The 11,406-nt window shown below is 39.6% G+C and overlaps 1 protein-coding gene across 2 annotated transcripts; it reads right to left on the reverse strand.

The window, feature by feature from the left end:
* Positions 1-991: 991 nt before the first annotated feature.
* shox2 (shox homeobox 2) lies at positions 992-11,137 on the reverse strand. 2 transcript variants are annotated; one of them, XM_015016441.1, is made up of 5 exons: positions 10,422-11,137; positions 8,704-8,912; positions 6,565-6,622; positions 5,673-5,761; positions 992-3,340 (listed from the first exon to the last, which is right to left on the reverse strand). In XM_015016441.1, exons 1-5 carry the CDS (start codon positions 10,708-10,710, stop codon positions 3,083-3,085), a joined length of 903 nt encoding a protein of 300 aa, XP_014871927.1. In that variant the 5' UTR covers positions 10,711-11,137; the 3' UTR covers positions 992-3,082. The 2 variants fall into 2 exon arrangements, with proteins under 2 accessions (XP_014871927.1, XP_014871926.1); XM_015016440.1 differs by having other exon boundaries at positions 992-3,376; positions 10,422-11,135.
* Between the last annotated feature and the right edge of the window lie 269 nt (positions 11,138-11,406).

Below are 11,406 nucleotides of genomic sequence, written 5' to 3' on the forward strand. Positions count from 1 at the left end.
ATTTAGCATCACATAAAATGTGTATATTGCATGATACACCGAAAAAGAATGTTTTGTTTGCTGTGGTTTTGAAGTTTTACCCTCAACATGTTTCACATGGTGCAGTTCTCGCTTTTGCCTTCCACTCAACTTTCCATTGATCTGCCTGGATACCTCTGAATGTTTGGCTTGTTTATCTATACTTTTTCGTGGCCTACTCTTCCTTTTGATTTCAATGAGTACTTGTAATTTACATGATCATAACAGCATTCAGCATTTCTGTATTTAAAATTTCTTTTAACTTTGCATTATGAAACATTTAATTCAAAAGAAAAACTAATTCTGGGTTTGTTTCGACTTATGAGCTTCATTTTATAAGTTAAAATGGTGAGATATACTAATTTTTCGATTATATTTAGATTATGTTAGCTCAACCTGCTCTCAATTATAATTTCTGGCGATTTAACTGCTATAATAGCTGTAAATTATGGATGTACAGTATAATTATCAAGACCTAACGATAGGATGAACTTGACCTGAGAGCTTGTGTCTCTACAAGCAAAGAATTAATTTGGGAGAATCTGAGGAAGGTGCGCGCCCCCGACTCCTGTGTTTAAGCCCCATCGCGGGAAAAAGCATGCGCGCCCCCGGATCAGCACTTTCCCAGTTCCGTCTCCTCCATTTACTGGCGAGGACTCACAATCAATAATTCAATAGTTTTGGCGTCTAAATCCTGCCCCAAACACCGATGAACACACAAACACGCCAGACTCCCGTGCCGTGCAGACTCGGTGAGGTCGGTATTAATTAATAGCTGAGGACATTGTGTTTTGCGTGGAAAAATATCGGAAGAGTAATGCGATCTGGATTCCTATAATTATAGGCTTCCCGTGTCAGGTGTTTATTAAATGTTCAATAAGAAGCGGTTAAAGATGTCAGGGAATGAATCAGGCAAATTTGTGAGTCAAGTAAGGCAAGCGTTAATTAATCTTCTTTTTTTTTTCTTTTTTTTCGCAGCCTTTGGCTTTGTTTTCTAAGCTGAGGGCTGTCTGTATGTTTTTATTCACAATGTCAATCTTCAGGTCATAAAACAACAACAACAACAAAAACACAATGCAGGAAATATTTGCATTCAACAGAGATGGGCAGGCTGCCAAATTCAAGGGATATGTCTGTATAATTTTCCTCTTACTGCTTTACTTTATTTCATCTTTTGTTGGTCTTTTAATCACTTGCAACATGTTGTGGGAAAATAATGTAAAATGGATCAAGGCCGAGTCTAATTGTGCGTTTATATCGTTGCGAGCCGAAGTGAGTGGAATAATTAAAATTTAACATCTAGACTTGTTTTAACTAATTATCAGGCCTCCAGTCCGGAGGGATTCAAATTCCAGTAATAATAAGGTTTTACATTAAAATGCCTCAATGATATCCACATAGAATACACTGTATGTATTTATTAAAACGCTTCAAAACTTCATCTTTGAGATACTGAACGGCTTTGTGTCTTTTATCTGCCTGTTAACTTGTTCTGGAAATGATCAGTTCTCTTCTGAAACTCCTCTATAAGCAAACTATGAATAATGCATCGCTTTGGCAAGGGCGCTGCAATACACACACACACACACACACACACCGAGACATAACACACACACACACACATACTAATGTTCCCGAGTAAACGGACCTGTCACAACTCTGATGTTATCAAAAGACTTCCACCTATAAATTATTATTTTTTAAATCTATTGCTCTCAAAACCTTGTCTGATTGCAACAATAACAATAACGACTATGCTGCGGGTATATTAATCGAATTAATTAGAAAAATCAAGTCATTAAAGAAACTTTGTTAATTTATTATAAGAACAAAAAAAAAGTCAACTTTTTGTTAAGGTGGTTTCACGTTTCACATGTGATGGAAAAAAACAAATAAAAATAATTTTATGGTCATTCTTTCTCCCAACCCCTTTAAAAACCCCGTGCGTTTGGTGAGTTCATGTTCACTGTTATAAAAAACATCCAAAATTACATACAGAAAGCACATGATTTTTAATGCACGGGAAAATAATACAAAATGAACAAATCCCCAACGAGGCATTCATAAAGCCACTAAATCATAAAAAATAATGCATGTTTTTTTTTCTTCTTCTTCTTCTTCTTGAGTATAAACATATTTTACATGTGCCCGTACCGGTTCGCATACTGTGTTAGAGATGGTATTTGTTTATGAGATTTGCCTTCCTTTAGAAAATAAAAATAAAAAAAGAGAGGGGGAAGTGTGTATGGGAGGTAGGGGGGGGCGGGGGGTCGCAAATCACCTTGTAGGCTAAATATATGGAGACTGGCTCATATGATGATTTAAAAAAAAAACCGCTCATCTTGTTTTATAATCTCACATTTCTGGCGTGGAGTCCGTTTCACCTTCAGCCATGATAGGTCTAATCAAGGTCGGGAAGGCCAAACTTTCAACTGAGAGGGGAGGACAGAGGATAAGAGCTGACAGGAGTGGGGGTGGGGGGAGTGGGGTAGGTATGGCTCATGAACTCATGCAAACACCGCAGAGGCATTTTCAAAACTGGACAAGAAACAGTGGAGGGAGAGATATTGTCCCTATTTTGACAAAGAATGTCCGCTACTTTAGCAGAGGGGTTTTGTTTTTTTAGTTGTTCCTTTTTCTTTCTTTTCTTTTTTTCCTTTTCTTTTGAAATATTATGAGGCCAGCCTCTATGTAGAATCGAAAAGAAATCATAACAAGAAGAATACAATATTTAAACAGGAAAAATTGCAGAATGGTTCGCCTTGTTTGACAAAGAATCGACCGACCCAGCTGCATCCTCCTCCTCCTCCTCCTCTTCCTCGTCGGGGTGTCTGTCCCCGCGTCGCCGTCCACCCCGTCCGCCTCTTTAGGCTTCTGTGTAGGCTATCACGTCACAGTCTTCCTCATTGTATTTCATAAATAGCCTATATTTTATAATTATACTCGTCCTCCTTCATTGAGAAAACATAAATTACGTCCGTCGACACTTTTTCGCGCCCTCCCACACTTCACTTTGTAAGCAGTTTTGGTTCAGTGTCTCCTCAGTCGCCTCGTGTCCTCGCTGTCACAGTCCCAACGCCGCCGTGTGTTTTTTGGCCTTCAGTCTCAGGTCGGCGATGCTGGAGTTCTTGCTCGTGTTCTTGGCCGCAGCCGCGGCGGCCACCACTGAGGCGGCGGAGGCTGACTCCGCCGCGAGCGTCGCCAGGGGCAACCCGAAAGGCGGCGCGGGGAACATCATGTAGGGCGCGTGCGCCGCCAGGTGAGAGTGCAGGTGGTGCTGCGCGTGAGCCACGGCGCTGTCCAGCTGCAGCTGCGCCTGCACCTGAAAGGAGAAGGGCGGCACGTTGCAATGACTATCCTATGGGACGGGACGCACGGATGGGGAGGGAGAGAAGGGGGAGAACATGCGTTAACTTTGCAGTGGGATGGATGCAGGATCATTTTCACCAGAAGACTGTATTTGTGACTGCATTATTAAATCAGTGGAAGTTGCCACACAAATGATCATATATTTACTTATCTATTTCATTTTTCCATATGAAGATTTTCAGATGTTTCCTTTAATGTATTGTGAAATTAATGTTGGTGTGTCTTATGGACTGTTGATGGAAATTAACTCTGAGAAGCTGGTATTAAGTATGCATGGACCCTGCTTAATAAACTACAAAAAAACTAACAATTGGAAACAATTAACAGACAAGCATGAACGCCATTCTATTCCAGTGGCAACACACTCACACCTCATTGTGCTTAATGATGTGCTAATTAAGTGATCAGCTGAGACTAAAAGTAATGTGAAGGACTGGTGGCTTGCATTGAGAGGCATAAAAGCCCTAAATGAAAATCAGGTTTGCTCCACGCAGTATTAGTTTCCGAACTCTTCAGGGAAAACATGGGTACAGTTGTTTAAAAAGTAAGATGGTCGTGTTTGCTTTGTTTGTTTTGTTTTGTTTTGTTTTGTTTTTCTGGCATCCTCAAACTGCTTTCTGAAATTGTGAATTAATTTGACATTTCCCAACATTAATACTCAAAATGATATCTCAGTAGAAACTGTCAGAATTTTTCAGAATAAAATAAAAACGTTAACTTCACTTAAGCACATACTTGTAAATAGAAAAAAAAACAGAACCTGATCATTTTTCACCAGTCACAGAACTTTCTGTACATATGCAGAATTTTCACCAATTAAAACTGTTCTATAAAAATTTCAAGTTTGACCCATCTAGATTTTCTAAGGGTCACCCTAAAAGCATTAAATATCCTTTTTTTTTTTTTTTTTTTTTTTTTTTTGCATTTTCACAAATAGGCTTTCACACATTTCAAACTGTCTTTTAAAGAATCCGTGTACAACGTACAACAATCTATTTTACTCTTGGAATTAGCTTAGATTTTAAACTCAGGATCTTCAAATACTTTGAAGAACTGTGAAATAGTTCTTTAGTTTTCCGGAGAAAAGGAATCAGACACATTTTCTTACACGAGTCGCACTGCACTCAACACAAACGAATGCCCTCTCTCCCATTAACATGGCATACGTCCAAAGGTGATAGAAGCATCTGAATGATAACTTTTATTTCTTTTGTCCTAATCTGGAGCCCTCACCCACAACAGAATGACACCCTGAGCAATGAGCCACATAAAAAAAATTACACAACATGTAAGTACGTAATATTATGGATTGTCAGCTTCCTAAGTGCGGATACTATTGTCTAATCGACCTTCACCACATTTGAAGCTGTTTACATTCATTAATAAAGCAATAGCGCTGATCCTTATGTATTTATAAAGCATCTTAGAGCTCACATCTGAATATTTGTTCAGCCCTCACTTTTGGCCCTTTGAAGCAGGGTCTGAACTCAAAGACATTTTTGCAGTATAGATTTCACCTTCAATGGTTTTACTGAGGACATTTTATGCAAAACTATGCGTTGCTCAGTTTATTATGAAAACAATGTGCTTACGTATGCCAGTAACAGATTATAGGCCACAAGGAGCTTTTAGTCTTTCTGTGAACTTTGAAGCAAAAGTCCCAACAATAACTGCATCACTAAAAACTATTGTTTATGCTATTGTTTTTATGACGATCTCACAACATCGATCAAAGTCTAAAACAATCATTAAAAAAAAATGCAATGGTCATTGTTTCAAAAACAAGTGCAAACGCATGAGTAAATCTGTATAGGATAAATTAGTTCTGGCATAGAAATAATATTATAATATTCTGTTCACCAGCTGAAAATAGAAGACGCTGTCTCATGCAAAGTCTTCTAAAATGTTTTGTTTTCCTGCAGTAAAAACAGCCCCAGAGATGGTAAAAAAAAAATTAAAAAAAAAAAAAACATGAGAGGGATTTTTCCAATTAAGCTGTGCTGTGCTGGCACAGTGTTCTCACCAGTGAGGTAATAAGAGTTTAGCTCCCCCCACTACCCTTCTACTTCCCCTCGCACGCACACACACACACACACACACACACCCAGACACATGGAAAGGGATTCTCTGTATATAGCACTAGGGCACATCCTGTGCCAAGGCAGCAGTCAGGGTTGGATGTGTGGATGGTGGGTGTAGATGGGAGAAGGGGAGGGTCTGTTCTTTTTTGTTTGTTTGTTTGTTTGTTATTATTTTTTAAGACTGGAAGCTTCAAAGTTACTTGCCTGTTGGAATGGCATTCGTAAAGCCCCCACGTTGACATATGGCGCTACACGACAAGCTTCAAACTGATTCGCTGCTCCAATCAGGACTCCTGTGGAAAACACAGATGATAGTTTAATTGTGAGAGGAATAGTCAGAGCAACATAGGGCACAACACAACACTGTACAGTGGACCTTAAGCTAGAGGAGAAACACCAGCGTTTTGATTCTAAAAGGTCTCATTTAGAAAGGTCTATAAATGTAAAAAAGTTGGAGATAACGGAGCTTTCCTTGGCAACCATAGCAACCAATGTATTTTTTTTTGTGAAATTGCCTTACAGAATTAAGAAAGCTTCACACGTGGCTGCAGAAGAGCAGTGAAAGGTATTCTAAAAAGTTTAATCTTTTTGTAACAGCATAATGCCTTGCAACTCATTTGACATTTTTAAAAAATGTGAAAAAGGTTTTAATTTAAAAAAAAAAAACTGCACAACACAAAGATTTGAGAAAGGCCTTAAGACTCTCAATTTATTCATATATATATATATATATATATATATATATATATATATATATATATATATATGAAAGATTAAAGTCATAGCAGGCATTGGCATGTTGAACTTAACATTTTAGTTGAATGGTTGAGATAACACAGAGTATGTGGAAGCAGCAATGCAATACCAAAAACAGAAAACAGAAACAGGATCACAATATTGTGCGTGCTTTACACCATTCACACAGTAAATGAAGAAATTTGAGAGAGCATAATTAACTCGATATTTAACAATGATGTTAGCTGTGTAATAGAATAGAATAGAATAGAATAGAATAGAATAGAATAGAATAGAATAGAATAGAATAGAATAATATAGAATAGAATAGAATGGGTTTGCTCTGATGTGTGAGAGTTACCTTTATGTAACTGGTTCTCCTGCTTCCTGCATTTGGCTCTTCTGTTCTGGAACCAAACCTGCAGGGACAGAAATTAATTAGAGACCCGCTGATTGGCAGCTGCTTGTGAGGCCATGTGTAATTCCTCTCAAAGTGACAACAACCGCAGAAAAACAATATCCCCGAGGAGCACTGAAATATTAATGCCTCTGCTTAACCCCGGATTTTAATTGTTATACATTTAGCCTCCAACAAGAAGAAGAAAAGCAAAAGAGCGGGAGGGGGCTGAGACAGAGAGAAGAGAAGATTTTTTTTTTTTTTTTTTTTTAAAGGCTAAATGTAGTAAATCTGATGTCAAATTCATTAGGAGAATAGAATGACTCCGGTTGGAAAATGAGCAGGACTTTCTCTGGTATAATAAATAACCTTGTCAGCGGTGGTTTCATCTTTCTATAGATGAGTGTCCCCGAAGAGTTGAATGGACTCTCCGATATCGAATTGCAGCAATGCTATCATGGCTTTTTTGGAGATCAGAGCAAGAGAGGGATGTGAGCGCTCATCTCCCTTCTTTCTCTGACCGCTGAAATTAATTACCCTTATCTGGAGAAAATCCATGTCGGAGGCATGCTTAAATGTCTAATCACCGCTATAACACTTAGTCCACAAAAAGCGAGAGCGCGGTGGCTCACATTTCTCTCCGAAGAAATCCAGAGAACCGCCTTGGAACGCGCATTAAACGGTTTATTACTATGATAATCCGCCTTAAATACCTCAGATAAAGCCTGGGCTAAAAGAAGGCCACAATGCAACGTGTCTGCACGCAGCCTCTGTAACACTATGCCTCGCAAACAATGAAAGCATGATTGAAATATCATATCGATCTGGCTGTCAGCCGGCTTCATTTATTGATCACAGCGCATGTCGCTCGGAAGCCTTTCTTGCGCACTAATTTATGGCTGTGATAAAAACCCAAACGCACCGAAGTTGTTGTTGTTGGTGGTGGTGGCGGCGCCCAAAATCACTATCTAAATAATATGTGATATGAAAATATATCATACTCATATGGAGATTTAAAAAAAAAAAAAAAGAAAGAAAGACAGAGAGATGGAGGCGAAAGCTGGTTTCAAATTGGGTTGAAAATAATACATAATTTATGCAAATCCCTCGAGCTGTGCTCCTTGTCCGGGACACAATGCGTCTTATTTTGGCTTGGGGAGCCCCGCAAAAAGCTGGTTTGAACTTCTTCTTCTCCCCCCCCCACCCCACTTTTTTTTTAAAGGATGTAGTAGAGGGTGAGTTTATGACAAATATCGAAAGAAAAGAAAGTATTCCTCCAAAGAACTTGTTAATGCATAGCAGTTGTGAAAATTTATATTATTGTTATAAAACAGAGTGGGGGGAAAAGTTGCCTTCGTGTTTATCCTCTCCCCCTGATCGTCTTACACAGGACATGTCTGAGAACCCCCCTCCCCTCCCCTCCACACCTTTCACATCTCCCACCACTCATACTGGGTTTCTGCACAGATGGTCTATCCCTATGAAAATCCACTGACTTAGTAACACATATCTTAAATGCAAAAAGAAAGAAAGAAAGAAAGAAAGAAAGAAAGAAAGAAAGAAAGAAAGAAAGAAAGAAAGAAAGAAAGAAAGAAAGAAAGAAAGAAAGAAAGATGAAAACCCCCCACCGTGGGCGTATTGTTTACTGTGCAATTTCGATAATAAAGATTAGATGAACAGTGGTGAAGCAAATAAGGACTAATTGAGACAAGTACTTTTAATTAAAAAAAAAATACTAAGAGAGAAAGAGAGTGCATTTTGGGGCATTATCTTCACTTCTTTATGTAATCTGTCAAAGTACTGGAGGCACTATCGGTTTTGCTGTGCGAATATTCACAAATCAAGGCCAAGCAGAGCAGTTCTGCACCTACACAGCATCATCATAATAATAATATTACTATCCAACGAAACATGTTCATATCCTGAAGCTTTATCAAGGAAATATCGAAGGATGGACAGACAAAAAAATGTTAGAATTATTCTCCTGTTGTTCATTTTGATATTGCTGATAACGTTAAAAAATGAAGATTATTATTATTATTATTATTATTATTATTATTATTATTATGCATTCATTTATTTTCCTTCTGAACCGTGCCTTACCTGCACTCGGGCCTCTGACAGTCCCAGTCTCTGGCTCAGCTCCTCCCGCATGAAGGCGTCCGGGTAGTGGGTTTCGTCGAAGAGCCGCTCCAGCTCGTTGAGCTGCTCCAACGTGAAGTTAGTCCGACTTCTCCTTTGCTTGATTTTTGTTTGCGTTTCATCCTCGATGGGCTTCGAGTCCTCTTTCCGCTCCTTCACGTCCGTGGTGCCTGCGAGAATAGCAGGAGGGGAATGAGGAAGGGGGGTACCGCGATCAGCATCGTGCACGACAGAGCCTCCCCAGTGGGTAGTTTCGTTTCTTTTTCTTTTTTTATTATTAAAAACTGAAGTCAAAATAAAACGATTTACTGCACCGGATGGCACAGAGTTTGCCTCGAATCTGAGCTCGTTTTTTAATTAAAAATAAAAAAAAATAAAAATGACATCCTCCTTCATGGAGGGAAAACAAAGCTCGTAGAACGCAGCGTGTGTAAAAATGTCAACACAAAACAGGATTGCGTAAAAAAATAAAAATAAAAATAAAAACAAAAACGAGTGAGAGAGCAAAGGGAAGAAAAGGCTTGCCCTCTGATATCACACAGCTATCAGACCTCGGATGTTTTGTCGGGCTACATAAAGCTCTTTAATTATTAACCGCTTATAAATATGCAGCGCCGTGCCTACTGTTGGGTGTCTGATACATGCTTGTCGCGGTTCCGCTTTTAACCACGCTGCCCATGACGAACAGATGTCACTTTTACAAGCCTCCCAACTCTAAGATATCTTGTCCAGCATGTTGTCACAGAACACGGGAGAGGAAATAGCCTGCACGTAAACGCCACATGCAATATGGAGCAAAGCTATTGAGAATATATGTTTGGATAAACAAAACATTTGCTTTTCACAGCATGACTTCATTTAGTTTAGAATATGTACGTATTTGTTTTTATTTATTTTTATTTCATTCTTATTATTTTTCCTTTTTTTGCATGTACTATTTAACAGTTTTACTTTAATGTATGAGGAACCATGACAAAAAAATATTTCTTCCATCTGCAGTTGCAAGGCTGTTTTCAGATATTTATGATGTGATTTATCTCGAAAATCTATATTTGTGACGTTTTTTTTTTTTTTTTTAACTGAGACGCGGTTTACTTTGCATAGGCCAAAATGCGCTTTAATGAAACAGACATAATGAACGATTCTTGAGGAAACTCACACTCGGTAGCTTTTATCTTGTCGTCTGAAATGAAGAAGGCCAGAAGATATCGTTTTTGAAAATAAACATCAGTTTGCCTGTGATATTTTCACGCGAGTCAATTGAGTCCTTTCATATATATATTTTTTTAGATCTGCCTCGATCATCAGCAGAATCCCTTTTGTCTTTAGAAAAGTGCAACGAAACAGCATGACTTTTACATGCAGCCACGCTTTTCTCCTGTTTTGTGAAGCGGTGTGATTTGAAACTTGTCCAAATGAACTTCAGCGAACCTCTTAAAAATCTGAAAAAGATTGACATGCGTAACAAAAATAGACTAGTTTAGGAGTAGTTGTTGCCATCGGATAAGTCAAAAATGAGTGACATGTCAACAAATAACTTAAAGTAAAACTACTTTCGTCTTTTTCATATAGCAACATTTGTTGTTATTCATTTAAAATGTTTTAACTTATTTTTTTGCCCGGCCTTTTTTTTGATTCCCCTCTCTTCGTAAAGCGGACACAGCGCGCAGAGCCCTTACCGTCAATGAGTTTGGGACTCCCCGCGTCCCTGATCCTCTCCGGCCCGAGCATGTCCGTCTCCCTGCCCGGCGAGAGAGCCACGTTCCGGGCGACCGCGGCCGCCTCCTCTCGGCTCCCGGGCTCCGCGGATAAAGACTCCCGGCTCCCTGCTCGCGCCGCCCCGGTCTCCAACACCTCCCTGTAGGTTATCACTTCCTTCTTCTCCTTCACTTTCTGATCGAAGGACTTGGATACGAAAGCGGTGAGCTCTTCCATCACTGCTTCCTCTCCTCTTGGAAAAAACACCATACACTCACTCCCTCTCTCACACACACTCTCCCCCTTCGCTGCTTAAGACATCAATGGTGTGGCTCGTTGAAAATGATACGAGATGATGCAAGCCAAACTGTGGATGAAGGTGGAAAAAAAATATATATATATATATATATATATATATCTTCTCAGCCAATTCCTCCTCCTTTGGTATAGCGGAGTTAGGGAACCTGCTGGTGATCCTCTATTGAAGTCACAGTATTTATACTTTACGGCGCCTTGCCCCCTTGATCCGTGCAAATTACCTCCCCTCAGGATGCCGGGATGAGCCCCCCCTTCCTTTTCAATGATATGGGAGGGAAAAAAAACGAGAGGGAGAGAGAGAGGAGTAAAAACATTAAGCAGCACCGCCGCTATTGGCCATTAATCCAAGATTGACAAGAAGGACTAATTAATTTAATTACGCGCTCATTCGCCGCTATTGTCCTGAGTTAGTTTTTTAAACACCCGGGAGATGGTCATGGATCTCTCTCTCTCTCTCTCTCTCTCTCTCTCTCTCTCTCTCTCTCTGCAGGGGTGTGGCTTAAAAAAAATCCGAAAAATGACAAGCAGTGAGGGAAGCGCACGGATGAGATGAGGAGTCCTTCCTCACTGTATATCTCTGTGATCTGCGGGCGAGAGGAAAAATAAGACGCACAAGGATGACACGGAGTGGAGAGAGGTGAGAGCGGA

The sequence above is a fragment of the Poecilia latipinna genome, unplaced genomic scaffold, assembly GCF_001443285.1.
Source record: "Poecilia latipinna isolate Pla-1442-1.1 unplaced genomic scaffold, P_latipinna-1.0 Scaffold2020, whole genome shotgun sequence".
Lineage (NCBI taxonomy): Eukaryota > Metazoa > Chordata > Actinopteri > Cyprinodontiformes > Poeciliidae > Poecilia > Poecilia latipinna.